This window comes from Mixophyes fleayi, chromosome 11 (assembly GCF_038048845.1).
Source record: "Mixophyes fleayi isolate aMixFle1 chromosome 11, aMixFle1.hap1, whole genome shotgun sequence".
In the NCBI taxonomy this organism is placed as follows: Eukaryota; Metazoa; Chordata; class Amphibia; order Anura; family Limnodynastidae; genus Mixophyes; species Mixophyes fleayi.
In genome coordinates, this window is record NC_134412.1 from 9466733 (window position 1) to 9487450 (window position 20718).

Here is a 20718-nt window from a genome sequence, read left to right on the forward strand (position 1 = left end):
AGCGCGGCAATATCCCGGGTTGTTAACCCGGGATATTGCCGGGGCACAGGGCAGTATAGATAAGAAGATTCCCGGGTCGGGCGGGTTCATACTGCACCTGCCCGACCCGGGTTTTAGAAAAAAAAAAAAGTGTAAAAAAATGATTTTAATTAATAAAAAATACATAACAAAATGTTTAACTTATTTTCAGCCAGCGGTGTCTCCGGTGCGTTGCCGGCTGTCAGGGGGACCTCTGGGTACTAAAATGACGTCATTTCTAGTCCATTAGAAATGACGTCATTTTAGTACCCAGAGGTCCCCCTGACAGCCGGCAACGCACCGGAGACACCGCTGGCTGAAAATAAGTTAAACATTTTGTTATGTATTTTTTATTAATTAAAATCATTTTTTTACACTTTGCCATTTTTTTTTTTACAGTATGAATGGTGAGACCCGGGAATTACCCGGGTTGCACCATTCATACTGCAGGCGAGCGGGGTCCAACCCGGGAATTACCCCTCGCAAAATTCCGGGTCCAAGTCCCGGGATTTTGTGGTTGGACTATTCATACTGCACCAAGACCCGGGTTTTTCAGCGTGCCTCTGCAAAAACCCAGGTTTTTGGTGCAGTATGAATGGGGTATAACTGGCACAGGGATCTTATCTCGTGGTTGTTGTTCTTAATACTCGTTTACCCTGACCGTGTTAATATGAATCTGGAGGAGTAACATCTGTTACATAAGTACTGTTTACAGGGTTGTGGGGTAGTAAGAAAAATTAAGCTCCTGTATTCCTAGGTGGTGGTTACAGCTGTACACAAGTTATCTACCTTCCGATGACTAACGTTTGTTTGGACACTATTTTTTTTTTGCTATTTATATCATTGGGCAGAGTGACTTCTTACCTTTGCCCAGAAATAGGATAAAGGCAGCTGCCTGGATGCAGTATCTAATGCAGAGAGCACAACGGAGCTCATCAGGAAAACAGAAATAAAACAATATCAGATAATAGGAAAAAAAACAAAAAAGGAGAAAGCATAATATTCAGGAAAAGTTGCAGGAGGTGATGAACAGGCCGATAACATCTGGTAATGGGAAACATCCGTCCTGTCTGGGATTCACCCTCTTTCACTAAATGAGATGTCAATCCACCTGGAGGCGGGGCTACCGTCGCCAGTCTATGGCTTAATGCAAGTCATGTGACACGAGAGGGCGGGGCTTGTAACATTCATCGCTGAGCTCCAGGATTAAACAACAGTGTCATAATGTTGCGGTTTAATAAAGTGAAATGTAGACACAATAAATAGAACACAATGGTGTCTTATAGTAAAAATGTTCAAAGTTTTATTATTTAGGCTCACCAGAAAGTCACAGTCGGCACTTATTTATATACAACGGTACATGAGAAATGTTTACATAGAAAGCATCCTGTAAATGATACTACGAGTAGTAACACCCCCCCCCATCTTGTTACTTTGTGCTGGTATAGATCTCAGCTACTTGTGAACTGTGAAAGGTATATTTGCAGCAGTTTCATTTTTAATTCATATTAAAAGAGTTTCTCAACTCAAAATCCAGTTTGATTCATTATTAAAAGACGTGGGGGATAATTAAATAGCAGCCGATAGGATATCAGTTTTAGAAGTCTCGATTACTCATACTAGGGGGAAGCGAACATCCGATTGGCCGCTATGGGTTAGATTTCACTTAAAAGAGTCCTTATCTGATGTAAGATGTATAATATATAGGACCGAGGCGAAGATGTTCGATACTACATGATGCCCCCTAGTGTTTTCCATAAGTATAGCAACAGAAAGCCATAGGTACAAAGGGACCTTGCAATCATCCCACACATCACTAGCTGTGCTGCTGGTGGACCCCGTTCGCTCCGCTCTCAGTCTGTGTCCTCACACCTCTCACCTACATCATAACACTTCACCCGACACATACACCTTACCTTCCCTAACAAAGGACAGGTCCACTGCCTTCTACAACATTAGTGTCCTCCTCCCTTGAAACAATCTGTTCTGCTGTAAATATCCTGATGCTCCAATTGGCTAAAAATTTGTTCAAACCTTGCCCACTGCAAGATTGGGGATACAGCATTTGGATAATAAAAAAACTGCTCTGGTCTTAGTATAAGGCACTGTTAAGTTCATATTTACAAACATTTCTTATAGACAAATGGAAAAAAATAAAAGAAAAAAAAATCATAAAGTAAATTTTAAGCAATTGTCACACTAGGAGAACATACAAGATACAGAATTCATCCCATTCATAACATGATGTAAAAGATAATTAAAACATAATTCACTATTTTACATTGTAAAGTTAATTATTTTGCATCCTTGCAAAAATAATTAAATAAAAACAAAAAAAAGTTCTCTTTACAAAGAATAAAAAATGTAATATAAAAAAAACAAAAAAAAAAACAAAACACAAAAAGGGCTAAAAACCACCAAAAGAAAACCAGGTTCAGGCACTTTTTATGATTTAGGTTCCCCCAATCCAGGACAAAGTAAGTCTTTGCAAGTGATAGGATTTAGTCCATTTTCTATCCAAGGTTCAAACCACCAGACTCTCCCGACTCAGAGCTTCACCCTGAAAAATAAGTTTATAGTTTAAATCAGATCTCAATATTTCAAATATCCAACTGAATTATGAGACTAAATATAAGGTTAGAGACACCATAATTGACCAGTCGGACAATACTGTATATAACACTCAGTTTTGGATTTTTCCTTAATCATCGTTGGAACCACTGAATAGCAAAAACAAGAGAGTGTGGAAAATAACACCACAAGTAATGTTAAAGAGCCATCCAAAACATACATAAAGATAATACCATATATGTATTTATGTTAACTGACCCGTTTCAGCTTCTTCCCTCTAGAAGAGACGGATTCCGTTTCAGTATACGGAGGAGGCGGTGGTGGAAAATCGTCATCCTGATGTTTCCTCCTTCCTTCTGAGCGGGAAGAACTTGCGACGCTTTCTAAACCATCTCGGTTGGCCGCTTTCTTCTCCTTCTTTCTCAAAACATCATCAAGGAATCGATCATCATATTCAGGTTCCTGACGGGACCGGCCTAAATCCCAGAGGTCATCTCTACTTCTGCTTCTTCTACCTTCATAGTAACCATCACGCGGGTCAGGGGAGCGGGTATCCCGGCCTCTACCATATCCTCTGCTGCCGTTGTCCTCGTCAGAGTTACGTCTTCCTCGATTTCGGCTGTCGGAGGGAGGATCACGGTAAGGTTGTCGTTCCCTCCTATCATAATCATCCAGGTGGTCAACGGAGCGAGCACGACCACGTCTCTCGGTGACTGGGCCACCACGGAACCTGTCCTCTCCGTAAGGGTCTTGCCGAGGAGGTGCTGGGCGCCTGTAGTCACTTCCAAGAAGACTTTCCTCCTCTACGTCCCGGATAGGAGTCATGGCTTGATTGCGCAAACGACCAAGACCATTCTTCAAGACGTTTCTCTGGTCCTCCTCGTGTAATGAGCTGACCTCACTCATTGCTGAAGCTGGAAGTAGAACAATAAAGATAATCAAGTAAATGTATAATCTCTTACCACATTTTAAACTACAGAACATATTACGAAAGCACTCACCATTTTCAAATCTGCCATTTGCAGGTCCTGGTCTTGATGGATCGAAGTTTGCCAGCTCTTTCTCCATATAGTACAGGACCCTCATCGAATCATCCTGTTGGTTAGCTTGTATGCGGTAGCCACTACGTACTAAACATAGAACGAAACGTGGATTAATAGAAATGTAAAATATGACAGAACTCGGGTGTACAATAAAATATTAAAGTGGAGCGAGATGTTGGATGTATGAACTTGCAGAGCTCATTTTGGGCCCATTTTAGGGACTAGTATACACAGCAGAAACCTCTTCTGGTGCTGTGTGTGTAGACTATATAACAGGACAATGGGCGGAGAAACCTCCAAAAGTCTGTGCGATCACTGGTTGATTATGCACATGGTAAATTTCTGGCTGCCGGAATCTACAGCTGGAGAATGTTTGGTGCTCTGTAATAATTATACACTGAGTGGGTAGGAAGGTACATGAGCTAGGTATCATTCACATGAACCTTCTCAATATTTCAAAGGTTCTTCAAGAACGAACTTTGGTTTTCGAAGCCTTGAAGAGGCTTTGCTGTCAACGCCAAAATCGTTCTTCCCGTCTACTACAGCGACTATCTGATAACGGTTAACAGACTGAATGCACAAAGCTGGAGAAACAGCATATATGATGGATTCTGAACAAAGACTGAAAGGAGTTGTCCACATCTGGTCACCAAGGAAGGATTATATTAACCCATTCTAAATGTGTGGAGCTCTCCGTACAGAGTAAAACAAGGGTTTATTTATAAGACATGATGTGGCATTGCTGTGGCACTGTTCATCTATGTTGAAGCCTACTGTTGGCCAAGTAATGAACTTTGTAGCTCCCACACATGTCAATGAATGCAAATATGACAAACGAATGTATCTGCGCTAAATTACTGGTGAAAGCTGCCTGAAACCAACATGTTTATGAAGAACACATGACAATCTATCCATACCTGAAGTTGGACCATCATTGTCATGAATAAGTGGTGCCTGGGAACTGTGTCCACCTACTGGAAAGAGAAACGGTCACATTACAATCAATGCAAAGAGGAAATGTGAACCTACCTCCAAAAAATAGACTATGGCAGCAGATAAGAACCACTTGGCCCATCTAGTCTTTCAGCCCCAATACCCTCGGGCACCATCTGATCCTTTCATACTGATCATGCACCGTTTTCACTGCTCTTCTTGTTACAATGTCTAATTTCTGTTCTGCTGGAGATCATGACCTTCAGAACTGACCATCGTATTTCAGGGGGTAAATGTATCAAGCTGAGAGTTTTCTGTCGAGTTTGAAAAACCAATCAGATTCTATTATTTATTTAGTGCATTCTACAAAAGGACAGCTAGAATCTGATTGGTTGCTATAGGCAACATCTACACTTTTCAAACTCGTTGGAAAACTCTCAACTTGATACATTTACCCCCAGGTGTGGTCTCAGCAATGGTTAAGGTTTTGTTCCCTTGTATGATCTAAGGGAGATTTTATTTAAAACATTATGCATATATATATATATATCCCTCCCCATATTTCCCTGCATCTACTCCCTGAGCTCTCCTGTAACCGAGGTCATCATTTCCCCACAGTGCTATAAAGAGGAGGGGGGTGTCCTAATGGCAAACGATGAGTAACATCACTGGGGGTACGGCCAGAAAGGTGCTGCCTATCAAGTGCCTGAGTTTGGCAATGGCCTGCTAAACTACAATATAAATAATACCACGGAGCAATGGCTATATGACAACCATCACCGCCGGAACAGAGTCTGCTGGTTATTACCGGAGCTTGCGGCATCGTAATCCATCCCGTAGCCGTTGTACATCGGTTGCATGGGACCCATCTGGATGACGGATCCTGGCGGAGGCATCTTCCCCTGGCTCGGGTGAGAGTACAAGGAGGGTGCGTAGCCACTGGGGGCGTACATGCTGGGCACGCCGGCAGTCGCTGCCTTTCCTGCTTCATACACTGTCAGAGAGAGGTTACCGTCATTATAAGCTCACCCTCTAAGGCCTATGAAGCAAACTATATATACTTATGTGTATGGACTCAGTGCCGCGGAATCAAGACTGGCAAGGATAACTTTATAAAGCTAGTCAGCTGGCTGTGGGCAGCGCAAGAAGTCACAGGATCTAGTGTAAATGTACAAACTGCTGTAATGCAAGCGGTACTGTGCGCCGCTGGTGTGATGCAAGCGGTACTGCGCGCCGCTGGTGTGATGCAAGCGGTCCTGTGCGCCGCTGGTGTGATGCAAGCGGTACTGTGCGCCGCTGGTGTGATGCAAGCGGTCCTGTGCGCCGCTGGTGTGATGCAAGCGGTCCTGTGCGCCGCTGGTGTGATGCAAGCGCTACTGTGCGCCGCTGGTGTGATGCAAGCGCTACTGTGCGCCGCTGGTGTGATGCAAGCGCTACTGTGCGCCGCTGGTGTGATGCAAGCGCTACTGTGCGCCGCTGGTGTGATGCAAGCGCTACTGTGCGCCGCTGGTGTGATGCAAGCGGTCCTGTGCGCCGCTGGTGTGATGCAAGCGGTCCTGTGCGCCGCTGGTGTGATGCAAGCGGTCCTGTGCGCCGCTGGTGTGATGCAAGCGGTCCTGCGCGCCGCTGGTGTGATGCAAGCGGTCCTGCGCGCCGCTGGTGTGATGCAAGCGGTCCTGCGCGCCGCTGGTGTGATGCAAGCGGTCCTGTGCGCCGCTGGTGTAATGCAAGCGGTCCTGTGCGCCGCTGGCGTGATGCAAGCGGTACTGTGCGCCGCTGGTGTAATGCAAGCGGTCCTGTGCGCCGCTGGCGTGATGCAAGCGGTACTGTGCGCCGCTGGTGTAATGCAAGCGGTACTGTGCGCCGCTGGTGTAATGCAAGCGGTACTGTGCGCCGCTGGTGTAATGCAAGCGGTCCTGCGCGCCGCTGGTGTGATGCAAGCGGTCCTGCGCGCCGCTGGTGTGATGCAAGCGCTACTGTGCGCCGCTGGTGTGATGCAAGCGGTCCTGTGCGCCGCTGGTGTAAACGTACGGGCTCTGGGGCAGCAGCACTTCTCCGGGCAGCAGGGGCAGCTGACATAGCAGCAGCAGGTGTGTGGGCAGCACTGGCACCAGCAGATTCCAATCAGCAGGAGAAGGAAGAATCCACCGAGGACGACAAGGACGACAAACAGCCAGTCTGAAACACACAAGAGGAACAAGACACAACGGTCATTGCCTGAACATATAAACAACTACTAACCATGCAGCGATCACCACGTTACACACTGGAATACAAGCAACTTATTGCATCATCCTAATCAATTATAATTTTAAGCGGACCCATCGCCAACACACAGTAGAGAAATCCACGCTGTCAACATGACCAATGCTCAGTCTATCAATGCACTAGTTACACGACTGAGGCATGAGGCACAGAGTATCTAGGCTGTACTGTGCAATGGAGGCGGAGCCATTGTATATTGGATCCGCCTCCATTGTGTGTAGGTGAAGGGCCCACTTTAATGTTACACTGTAAGGGACATGCCAATGGAAGTGCACGACTCATTAGAATACTCTAGGTGGTGCTGTTGTAAATGGTTTATCTTGAGGACAGTACTCAGGCAATTCTCACTTATTTTTATATAGAAACAGATTTGAAATAACGCCCTGTGTGTACAAAGTCAGGGATGTATCGATGAAACTATGCAGGGGGGGGGGAAAGAAAATGAAAGATAAAAAAGTAAAAAATACTCGTCCCATTGCAAAGTTCAGCAGTTCAATGAAGAGCGAACTTGCAAAACATTAATTCCATCAATGGACAGAATTAAGGTAACAGTATCTCAACCAAAGCCGTTTTAACCCCCCCCCCCCCACCCCCGATAGCAAAGTACAAGTGCAGCCCTGTGCAACATGCTCCTCGATATCTCATTCCCAGCTGCAACTAGAAGCCAGACCAATCACACATCACGGACAGTAATGTGTGCAGAGTAACACGCATGGAACATGCATATAAACACCAAACCATCCTAGGAGAGAGGGAGATTGAAGCAGTAAAACAAAACCGGTCCCTGACTTATCAATATAAAGGACTTGTGTGTGTCGTGGGGGGTATTATGAGGAGAGATTAGACCAAGCATTATTTTATACCAAGTACATCATCACCAAGGCTGTGTACATGATTTTTCTATTCTGTTTCACCATAGCAGAAAAGAGCAGTGTACCTACAGCCATGTAAGCACAGGAGAGCTGCAGCTATATTATATTATATTACACACTTGTTTTGCAGAAAGAGAAGCAAATTGCAGAAGCTCCCAAACTTAAATCTGGTTTGGCGACAAACCACTGTCCTCGGTTATAAGCCAGGCTCAGTGTAAGGTCAATGTAGCGTTTAATAAACAAGTCCCATCTGTATAGCAGATCCGTATAAAGCGATGTGGAATATGCTTGAGCTATATAACTAATAATGTAGGAGACAATGGCTTCCCACACGATCACAGCACTTTCCAACTTTAGCTTTTAAAAGATTCCTGAAACTTATACAGATACATCTGGGAACGTTATTAGTGGCCCTTTTATAGGTTACTATTCGTCTTTTAGGCCTGGTTAGGCCTAGTAAACGGTTTCCTAGACGCTTTGGCCAGATATCTGGGACATACATGAGCCAACATGGGCCTATACAATCCAATGAGATCTTTCTGCTCTATAATCTGGTCATGGAACCGTTACCTTCCATGTTATCTATCTGAAAGCCTGGTAATAGTTCAGAGACGTCTACAGACGTTTTACCTAGGGGGACAAAAGAAAAACAAGTTACTAAATAGAGATTTGTACTAAAAGGCTTTGCATACGGGGGAAACATCAAACTAGTGTTGAACTGTAGAAATAGATAATGGTTACCGGTCTCTGAAACCAAAAGTAAAACAAAGTGCTAAATAATTGACAGGTTAGGAATCTCTACGAGCAGCTAAACACAACATGTGCTGGTAATATGTAGAACCTGACATTGTTCAATAAATAGCAGATAAAACAGGACTCAAATTATTTCAAATGGAAAAATATCCAGATAAAAAGGCACAAATTCCACTTATATTTTGCATATTATTTTCCTCCACAGACCATTCATTGTACCACAAGTCTGTTCCCACCTACACTCATACAGAACAGCCAGACGCTCGGGACATGACCCGTTCCTCTCCCCTCTGCACTGCCCCACCCATGAACCAGGTAAATTTAGGACACCCAGACTGCATTAATATATATGGAAACAATCGCTGTCCGACTGCCAATCACACTGAAATGTCAGTGTAACTATTGGTGTAGGCAGCGATTGGGTGCACAAGCAAAATGAAATTATAATTTCCCCACTAGATTGCAAGCTCACGGGCAGAGGCCGCTTTCCTGGCGTTTTCTTGCCTACACTATCCTCTCCACCTGCACGCCCATGTCAGGCATCTTCTGCATCATCTCCAAGACTCCACCTACAGCGTCCCTGGCCCTGTTTTCTGTGCCCATGATCCTGGACACAGGTTGTCTTCACACAGATATGCTGCCTGTTTTGTCCCCAGCTCTCCCCTCTATTATACAATTCGTTTGGTTCATTGTGTAATTTGCTGGGTATTTCTCTCTACCCCCATTATACGGCGCTGTGGACCCTTTGTGGCGCTTTATAATAAATTATTAAAGAGGAGTTTCAAGATCCAAAATACTTCTACGGCGATGGTGCACATAAATATATAACTGGGTATTATCTACGTATCCTATATAAAAATGTTCTATACACTACTCGTTTTTATTAGTGCACTACACATACACCACCCCCCCAGTCCCTCTGTGATCCGTCGATCAGCACGGGAAGCTGTGGTTTGTGGACTGCACTGTCCAGGTGATTTAGGTCTAACTAGCTCATGACTATCTACAAAGGTCATTTTCCCCCAGGCGACCGGCCCTCCACTTTCCTCAGTACAAAACAAAGACATCACCTTTTCCAAACACACAGTAGATGGCAGCATTGCTTTACACACAGATCTGTGATCAGTAAATGTGAAACGCCGGAGAATTAAAAAGAAGCAGAAAGATTAATGTAACACACACCAATATCACTGACAAAAAACCAGGGTTCTACAAGAACAACGTTACCAACATATTTTGCAAACAACAATGTAGATCTGACTATCAAACACTAAATTAACATCACAAAATAAGCAGAAATCCACAATGTTATGTACTAACAACGTATAAAGGAGTGTTCACATTTATATTACAGTACAGTCTACATGTGGTGTAGTTTACAACATTGCACTGAAGGATTCTGGGATTACTGATCCCTATGCCGGCTCACCTCCCTCCTGCGGTACGAGTTAGTCTGACGCACGCGGCTTTCTACTGGCGCACGCGGCACATGATCACCGTAGGTCCAGGGCATAAAGACACCTTGGTAAGGTTACACAATGTGCACCCAGCAACTGACTGTCACTGTGATACATTTATTTTGGAAGGACCTAAATTTTCCACAGTAACCAGAAGGTTTATTTCTCAAATCAGCAATGACCGCGCCACCACAGACCCACGATTCCTTATACGCCAACGGAGGTCACTCTTGCAGCCATGATTTACCGCTCCAAGCTGCCAGATTGAAATCCCTGCCCTACGATGAGCCTTAACGTTCCAAATTCCACAATGCATTACCCAGTAACCTGTGCACCCTTCTGCTGTTTAAAGCATTTTATCCTCAGTATAGAAAGCGAAGGGATGCTGAAGATGAACATTTTCTTCTCAAAGAATTATATGTACACCGATCAGCCACATTAAAACCACTGAAATGAAGTGAATAACATTGATTATCACGTTACAGTGAAACCTGTGCATCGTTTACCTGGGGAAGAGATGGCACCAGGATGCACTATTAGATGAAGTTAAGCCGGCGGAGGCGGTGTGATGCTCTGGGCAATGTTGTGCTGGGAAACCTTGGGTCCTGGCATTCATGTGGATGTTACTATCCCTTAGATTGTACGCTCCTCTGAGCAGGGCCATCTCTCCTCCTGTTTCCACCACTTCTAACTCTGCTCTCCAGCTACTTAGCCCTCCTCCTCGAGGGTCCTCCACCCCACGTCCACTCTCGCTCCCTCCTCCCCCTGGGGGTCTCCCTGTCTTCCGCGCCCTCCTTCCTGGGCCCCGTCGTTTGCGGATCCTCCCTTCCCCGCCCTCTCTAGCTGTGCATTGAGCGTACTGAGTTGCTGTGCTTACTGTTTACTGTACTGTGCTGTCTCCCATTGTATTGTGATTTTGTTTGTCTCTGTACGGCGCTGCGGATGCCTTGTGGCGCCTTATAAATAAATATTAATATTAATAATAATGTTACTATGACACGTGCCTTGCATCTTGTAATGTCTCTAAACAGTCACAATTATTTGCATTATAACTTATTCCAATAATTTCCTACTATTGATGTGAGATGCACAAGTCTATAATGATCATATTCTCCCCAATGTGTAATTAATTCATTCATTCCCCTAGAATTATACCCGTCATCTCCAACTGGCTACAAAAGTTTGGTTAATGATGATGTTGCTGCAGGTACCAGTCTCACCTATTTGAATACTCTTGGATGGATACTGTCCGGACCCATTGACTTATCCACTTGTTACTTGGAGAGCAAAAGTAACCTCTCCTGTAGTCAATCTGTTTGTCTACATCCCAGTAGGGTATCTCTTTCAGATATACTGTGGGCGACTCCATTGAACAATAATATAGAGCAAAAATAGCTGTTTAGGCTGTAGGGATTTTTGTTGTCCCTTCTACATATCCACCCCCATCAGACTTTACAGTCACTATTCCTTCCTGTGTCTTTTTTCTGTCCGTGCTTCAGCATATTACATTGTGTACTTGGGGCTAGATTTACTAAGCTGCGGGTTTGAAAAAGTGGGGATATTGCCTATAGCAACCAATCAGATTCTAGCTTTTTCAAACCCGCAGCTTAGTAAATCTAGCCCTTGGTCTCTATTACAGTAGCTTTATATGCCTTCATCAGTTCTCCTCTAATTGGCCCCTGGTGGTCTCTAAACAGAGCCTGTGGCCTCCCACTCACCTCCATATATACCAGCGTCGCCCTCACATAATCACAGGTTCAATGATCTGAGTGACTTCACACCTCAGGACATCCCAAACAGGCAGGAGATGAAGGTCACACAGAATAAGGTGCTCAAACCCTGGTAACACAATGTAGATTATCTTATCCTGTGTACTTCGTGCAGAAAGAACAAGGTCACCATGCATCCAGGTAAAGGGCCATTTATTTAAGATTATAACACAGCCCAAACATAGGTCCCTTGTATAGATCAATTATTATTACTCAGTTTTGTTTTTGCTTGTTTGGTGGATTAACTGTAAGAAACTTATTTGGATTTTTGCATGGTCCTTAACCTCCCAAAAGATTTCATGTTCTCAATTTTCAGTAAAGCAGATCCCTTATTCCCAGGATGCATTTCCTCCTCTCTTGTTGTTGGCTGTTCTGTGTTACTGTGGGGTCTAGGTTCATATGAAAATGATGGAAAAGTTATCCTATTACTTAGGGTCTTAAGCCATCATCAGAAATTAAGCTATAATCAGAAAATAAGCTAATCAGAAATAAAGTTTTAAGCTATTATCAAATATAGTGCTTTGTATGCTTCAAATACTCACAATGTTTTTGTTAAATCAATTTAAGATGGCTTATTGCTTTAAATCTAATTCAGATATTTGGGGGCATATTCAATTCTTTAGAAGTCCCGCGGCGTTAAAACTATTACAGTTAATACGGTAATTTGTAGCTGGATTTCAGCTCGCGGCTCAGGAAGCTGCGTGCTGAAATCCAGCGAGTAAATTACCGTATTAACTGGTTTCCCGCGCGCTATTACCGTAATAACGGTAATCGTGCGCGGACCGCGGGATTTTCAGCGTTTCCGCCGACAATTGAATACGCCCCTTTGTGTTAATATTCTGTCTGGAATCAAAGAAAAGACAGACAACCGCAGAAAGAACACAAGACGTGATCAGAGCATCTGCTACAGCGAAACTGCAGAACCAAGAAGTCATGCCGGCCTCAAGAATCCGGATTAAAGAATTAATAAGGAACTTGAAGAATATTTAGCAATCTCAGAAAGTACCAAGCTTCACCGCTACCGGGTTCCCATACCTATTTTTATGATATAGAAACTTGCAACATGTTTATTAATATTTACACTGACGTGATTGATTATGACGTGATTAGGTTATAAAATATGAACGATTTCAATTAGTAAAGCCAGTTCAATTTGGACACCAGCCACTCTGTGGTCTCTTATTTCTGAGCTCGGATCGATCAATACATCAACACTGCTGCTACAGCATCTGATATATACTAACATTGACTTGTCAATTGCAGGTAAATATACATCTGTATAGCGATACAGGAGGCAACCCTATCATTACATTATTACAGATTGGACTGTTTGGGGGGTATTCAATTGTTAGCATTAACGCTGAAAAACGAGCGCTCAAAAAATATTACCGTTTATACGGTAATATTGCGCGCGAAAACCGTTAATACGGTAGTTTGCTCAGGGAGCAGCGAGCTGAAATTCCGCGAGTAATTACCGTGTTAACGGTAAGATTTTTTGAGCGCTCGTTTTTCAGCGTTAACGCTGACAATTGAATACCCCCCTTTGTATAATATTACCGGAAGGACACTGTCTCTTTATATGTCTGTAGGGATTACTGTCTTATACACCCCAATAACTGCGTTACAGATCTTACTGCTGCAGGCAGCTGCCCCTGTACTAGTTACACAAGTATTGTTGTATCGTTCAGAGCATTAGAATATTTGTATATCTCCAGTGCCCTTGTGTTATTTCACGGCAAATCTGATACACACGAACGATTGCCTCTTTTTTACCGAAGTTGTCATAATTATTCTGCATTTCATTTGTGCTTAAATTAATTTATTTCACTTCCCGGCACCTCTAATTTCTCATTCACCTGATCTCACACATGTACCTGTATCAGGAGTCGTTTCTGCAAAGATCTAAATATTTATTACGGTGAGAGCAGATAACAAAACTGCTGTCTAGATGATAAATATATAAAACGATGGTGGAAACCACCTCCGCTGCTCACATAGGACACGGCGGCTCTTTGTCCCCTGGTGCGGATTCACTAACACAATTTCCTTTGTACTCCCCATTGCAATTAGTGTCTGTCCGCTCACCGTCCTATGTCCGCTTTTACTGTGACTTTTCTCACTTTAAGATGTGCCACTTGCTGCACCCTCTGGATATCACCCACCAAATAACTGCACGGACACATTTCTAGGACTTTAGGGTCACTCTACAGCTATAGTATATAGAACAGGATAGGAAATATGTATTTTAACCCTTCCACAGAACGACAAGATGTCCTCTTTACCACCAGCTTATGTAGCCAGTAAAATATTCATTAAATTAGAGTATTTTCAAAAGCACCATTAACGACGATATCCTTACCCAGTACCAGTAATTCAGAGTAAGCCTCATTATTCCCAGAAAGATCCTGTGCCGAGAACACCGTGCAGTAGTAAACGCCGCTATCGCCCCACACCGTCCGGTCGAAGGAGAGATCAGCATCTGCAAACACACAGAGGACGAAGGACAACATTACTAGCGGCACCTATCCAATATGTCCGTGTTGTATATTGTGTCATAAATCAAACCAGAAGTCTCCCACTTTAGCTGGGTTCCCTTTTGTAGCACGTGTGGTGAATGTCCTCCTTTCACGAGACCCCCCCCCCCAGTTACTAGTCCAGTGATAGACAGTGTGAAGGGGCAAGATATGCCAGCGATGGTTGAGTGGACCCAACCAAGTAGATAGTCTGGTGCCTTCATAGAGGATTACACAGGTAGAATCAACCATCAGAGAACCCCTTTAAGCTGCTCACATAACAGGGTCAGGTAGTTTGACAAAACCAAAGAAAGAATGGATCAGTGAGTAATCTGGTTACACATGAAGATAGATCACAACGCACCTGAACATCAGGGTCAAGCTATGATGTCACACACGCGGTTAATGGCCACCATCATTCAACTGGGTCTTCCGCTACACCAAATCCAATCTGACAAGAGATTGCCTGATGCAACAACTTGTACTTTTGTGCATAATTATATGTCTGAACTTAACAAAACCTTCCCTCAAAAACAATAAGTTTAATAGGCAAACTGGTACAATACGGCTATATAGAGACATTTGACTTATATTCTGCCACCTTTACGGTGCAGTCCACTGGCTGCTGACTGAGGCCAGTCAGAGATTCATTTCAGCAATTGAAAAAAACAAAAAAAACCCTTTCCCATCTCTCTTATTTTTCAGACATAAGTTTTAAGAGATGACCGTCAGGACAGGTGTTATCCTGCAGCAGCTAGATTGATCTTCCTTGCAATCCGTTCTTCCTCTGCTCAGCCACTCTGTCAGTCTCTACATTGGCTGCCTGTATTTCAACGAATCGAATATAAAATTCTTCAACTAACATACAAGGCCGTCAACAAAATTGCACCAACATACATCTCCTCACTCGTCTCAAAATACCTCCCAACTCGACACCTCCGTTCTGCACAAGATCTGCATCTCTCTTCCACCCTCATCACATCCTCCCATTCCCCGTTACAGGATTTTTTTCGGGCTGCACCCACTTTGTGGTATTCCCTCCCTCGCACAGTAAGACTTTCCTCTAGTCTCCAAACCTTCAAGCGTTTTCTGAAAGTCCACCTCTTCAGACAAGCTTATAATATTCCTTAACCATCGTAATCTCCCTAAGTTACCTTATTACCACCCTCTACACAGCTAACACAAGACAACAACTCTCTGAACAACATTTCTATGTGACTGATCACAAATTCCACTCAATACTTTAACCTTTGCATTCTAGCTGGTCCATTGTGCAATATGATGTAGCACATGCCCTTGTGTATTAAACTCCCATTGTCCTATAGATTGTAAGCTTGCGAGCAGGGTTCTCTTCCCTCTCTGTCTGTATAACCCAGTATTGTCTTATTGTTTGTTCCCAATTGTAAAGCGCTATGGAATTTGCTGGCGCTATATAAATAAATGTTGATGATTTATTAGAAGAGCAGACCATTGACTAGACTGCCATTGTTTGAGCCTCTGTTACATAATCACCTTATCTCATCCCACAGCCCACCTGCTAATCTTATGCCAACAATACCGAAGCACAGGAAGTAGTTACTGCGGCAGAGACAAGCAATTCGTATAGAGAGCACCCGAAAGTATAGGCACTCTCACGGGCAAATGGCAGAACAAAGGGCCATCATTACATACACTGTGTATCATAAATAAAACAGCAATTGTCATATAGGCAACAGGCCTTAAAATCTGGGATCCAACATTGGGTTCACACAAAAAAAGTAAATAAATTCTGATTAGAGAGTAAAATCTCCACACAGATAAGAACGAACTACCTACCGTTGTTTATGGTAATTTGGCGTCCTTGATAGAAATCTCCCAGCGTGACAGAGTTGCCCTGCTTTGTGGCCACGATGCGCACCGTCCTGGTGCTGTCCTGGCACTCCACGTAGGGATTGTAGCCGGGGTTTGCTTGCTGCAGCTGATTGTTGATCTGGGTGTCCTGGCCGGTCGGGTTGAAAGCATCCGCGATGCGACTCCGGCAGAAGGATTTGTACTTCCATGTGACAATGGGAGGCTGGAGAGCGCTGGTCTGGTAACTGCACCGCAACGTGATTGGCTGGAATAAAATCACCACATTGAAAGGATTTCTCACCGTCACCTGCATTCCAGTGCTGCTCCCTAAGATAGGAGGAAAAACAAAGTATCATTAAAACCTACATGTAGCTTGTGCCAAGAAAATGCTGATTTAGTGCATACATCTCGCTTTTAAAACACAAACGTCGCAAAGCCTGAAAACACCAAGCAGGGTACACAATATATTACTGAAAAACCACTATGCTTTACACCAAGAGGCAACCTTGATTGGCTTCTGGCCTAAGCAGTTTCAATTCATCTTTCTCTGCTTATTTCACACTTAATTCAGAGTAACTGCAAATAGGAGGGGCGCAGCCGCCACCTGCGCAACGGCAATGGCAAATTTGCCTTAGCTATGTTAATATATAAAGCTGCCTACGCTTACTATGCAAACAAAGGGAACACAAAAACATTGCACAGCATTACTTTTTGATAAATAAATACAATGAACAATCAAAGTTTTAATGCACAAAAAGTCCCCAAATCTGCACCTTTCTCTAGTCCTACAACCAGCGAAACCTTAAGTAGTTAAGCAGTGACTATTTTTTAGATGCGGTTATTACATACAACTGTGCTAGTCGAACATCCCCGATGACGTTACCAACTGGCACAAGCTGTGTTTATCATTGCAAGTATAAATTCTCCCACTCTATGCATGTCAGAAACAATATGCTATTAGATATAGATGTAGAGGAGCATGCGCTTAAGCTGGGTACACACTACAGAATTTTCGATTTTACATGCGATCGATGGTCCGATCGCTCGGTCCATGGACTGCATACACACTAGCCTTGTATTAGACAATAAAGGGAAGAGCGGCCGTCCCGTTAGCGACTTTTTACAGCCATGTTGTCATGAGACATGATTGTAATTTCGTACACACTGAAGCAACATTTGCGGGGCATGTAACGATATACCAAAGACATTAGCATAAAGGGGCAGAGCTATCACTATAGTTAACACCCAAAATCGCACAAAAAGAGAAGACCACACGGTCTCTTCATTCATTCCTATTTGTAAACCTACAATGGATACAGTAGAAGAAAAAGCAACTCCACTTCTCCTGCTTGCTGTGGCAAGAAGACTGCAGGTACGGAACCAAAGAGAAAAAAGGAGAAAGAATAGATCTTGTTGGAGCAAAGATTGGTTCAAGAGGAGAGACACAAATATTAGTTAATAAAGGTTAATGACTTTATAAGTTTAATAGTTTATAAAGGTATAAAGTTTATAAAGGTATAAAGTTTATAAAGGGTAAATATGAATAGGTTCCCAACATAGATGCAAAGGGTAATAACACACGTGCTTTACACAAGTGCAATGGTCTGTAGCCAGACAGGTGCAATATACATCTATACAAAACACAGTGTTCCGCAGCCCCGTTCTAAACACTCTTACTATACACATTAAACAACTAAAATATTATTAATTACATATTACAGATTAACTCACAGCACATTCCTATCATACTATAAAGTAACTACTACGCTTCAGTTCTCTTTTGGGTAATATATAAGAATACTTCAGATCTCTGGAAGAGACAAAAGGCAGCGTTGCATGTTCTGAACCTCTTCAAACCAAACACCCCACCCAGGTTGAAAAGCTCTTCTGTCCCAGACTAATACGAAAATCACAGAGGTCCTTGTACATGTCATCCACTATTACACAGATATATGGCTGCAGCATTGAAGTACTCGGCAGTGACTGGTTGGTGGCGCTGTAACACAGCTGATGTAAGGAAGGAGGGTGGTTTGGACATATCTGCCCCCTCCAGTCTTCCCTTTGAAAATGGGTCTAGTCTCTTCCTGCCCTCCTGCAGAGATCCCATTCACCAGTGACTGCCTGTTCCCAGCTCTCCCCTCCTCTAGGAATAACATCCCCCCCTCCCCCAGCACCGCAACTAACAGGGAAAGTCTAATTAAAAAGTTACATAGGAGATAAAGGGTGATAAGGAGCCATGAGTAATAGGAGACACAACAGGAAGAGCTCTATACCCAAACATAACAGTGAGGGGAGGGACACAGGCACACCCGGCGTCACCGCAACGCGAGGGACACAGGCACCCCCGGCGTCACCGCAACGCGAGGGACACAGGCACCCCCGGCGTCACCGCAACGCGGGGGAGGCGCACCCCGGCGTCACCGCAACGCGGGGGAGGCGCACCCCGGCGTCACCGCAACGCGGGGGAGGCGCACCCCGGCGTCACCGCAACGCGGGGGACGCGCACCCCGGCGTCACCGCAACGCGAGGGACGCGCACCCCGGCGTCACCGCAACGCGAGGGACGCGCACCCCGGCGTCACCGCAACGCGAGGGACGCGCACCCCGGCGTCACCGCAACGCGAGGGACGCGCACCCCGGCGTCACCGCAACGCGAGGGACGCGCACCCCGGCGTCACCGCAACACGAGGGACGCGCACCCCGGCATCACCGCAACACGAGGGACGCGCACCCCGGCATCACCGCAACACAAGGGACGCGCACCCCGGCATCACGAGGGACGCGCGCCCCGGCATCACCGCAACGCGAGTGACGCGCACCCCGGCATCACCGCAACACGAGGGACGCGCACCCCGGCATCACCGCAACACGAGGGACGCGCACCCCGGCATCACCGCAACACGAGGGACGCGCACCCCGGCATCACCGCAACACGAGGGACGCGCACCCCGGCATCACCGCAACACGAGGGACGCGCACCCCGGCATCACCGCAACACGAGGGACGCGCACCCCGGCATCACCGCAACACGAGGGACGCGCACCCCGGCATCACCGCAATACGAGGGGCGCGCACCCCGGCATCACCGCAATACGAGGGGCGCGCACCCCGGCATCACCGCAATACGAGGGGCGCGCACCCCGGCATCACCGTAATACGAGGGACGCGCACCCCGGCATCACCGCAATACGAGGGACGCGCACCCCGGCATCACCGTAATACGAGGGACGCGCACCCCGGCATCACCGTAATACGAGGGACGCGCACCCCGGCATCACGAGGGACGCGCACCCCGGCATCACCGCAATACATCACCGCAATACGAGGGACGCGCACCCCAGCATCACCGCAATACACGGGACGCGCACCCCGGCATCACCGCAATACGAGGGCTGGAAAATTTTAGCCTGGGGGACAAGACTCGGTTCAGCAGCCCATTAGGAACATTTTAAAAGATTAAAAATGCAGGTGGCCCAGTGACCCAGCCCAAGGTAGCCCACTGTGGGACTGGCATGGGGGTCAAATGCCCCCCAGCCAGCCTGCCTCTGATAACAGTAACAGGGAGGATACGTGCCCCAGCATAACTGTAATAGGAAGTATGTAGGGGGTGATATAGACCCCTAAGTAACAGGAGACATATGAAGGGGGTGATATAAACTACTTATTAATAAGAGACATATATAGGGAATTAGCTATAAGGCTGAGTAATAGGAGACATATGTTGGGGCTGATATAGACCCCTGAGTAATAACAGAGGCAACAAAAGCATTGGTAGGGGGTAGTAAATTCTCTGTGTAATAAAATGAGGTGCTGGAAAAGGGGCATAGACCCTGTGTAATATGAGTAATATAAAAGTAATGTGAGCCGTGTATTCAGAGTCCATGTATTAGCCACAACCCTGTATTACACTATATATTATATACACTATAATATATATTATATACACACACACCATATTATACGCTATATAATATACTCTAGCTATTACATATAGACACCATATTATACATTATACACACACTGTATTATACACTATATATAATATATAGACACTATATCATCCACCTGTACCCCCAGTCTCACCTGTGAGGCCCAGCACCAGGCTCAGGGGTACGAGCAGCCAGGATCCCGGCTCCGCCATGATCACCTCCCGCCTGGTACCAGCCGCCGCCCAGGTACAGCCGCCCCGACCACCTGTCAGCCCGGGGAGGGGGAGCTGGGCACCCGGACACCGACTTACACACCGGACACTAAACTTTCCCGGCTGTCGGGAATTAGAGGAAGTCTCCCCCACTGTGAGTCACCTCCCGCCCCGTGAGGACCGCAGGAAACCTGGGAGAGGGTGGAGTCCCCCCTCCCTGTGGTCGGGGAATGGTTTAGCCCAGGTAAGCCCTGCCTCTGCCCCAGCACTGTGTGCAGGGCTGACTGATGGCTCAGCCTGTCCCAGTGACTACTCCAGATCAGTACTTACTACAGGCTTCTTCCATGGTGTCTATTACTTCAGAGAACAAATATTATCTTATAGTTTAAAATTGATTTCAGTTTATGTCCCTGTCACAATCCCCCCCCCCCCCCCCAATAAAAGCTTGAGCCCCAGGCTGCAGCCTAGGCAGCCTGATTGACTTATCCAGGAAAGAGACTGTCCTGACTTCATGTCCCTGTATTTACCCTCTAACACCTTTCCTCTCATTGACC

General features: G+C 45.4%; 1 protein-coding gene across 1 annotated transcript; it reads right to left on the minus strand.

Annotated features, from left to right (window-relative positions):
* Positions 1 to 1298: 1298 nt before the first annotated feature.
* On the minus strand, positions 1299 to 20366 carry LSR (lipolysis stimulated lipoprotein receptor). The gene is made up of 10 exons (XM_075190877.1): positions 20107 to 20366; positions 16010 to 16351; positions 14041 to 14160; positions 8273 to 8332; positions 6597 to 6743; positions 5374 to 5559; positions 4550 to 4606; positions 3591 to 3719; positions 2848 to 3503; positions 1299 to 2578 (listed from the first exon to the last, which is right to left on the minus strand). Exons 1-10 carry the CDS (start codon positions 20162 to 20164, stop codon positions 2543 to 2545), a joined length of 1791 nt encoding a protein of 596 aa, XP_075046978.1. The 5' UTR covers positions 20165 to 20366; the 3' UTR covers positions 1299 to 2542.
* Between the last annotated feature and the right edge of the window lie 352 nt (positions 20367 to 20718).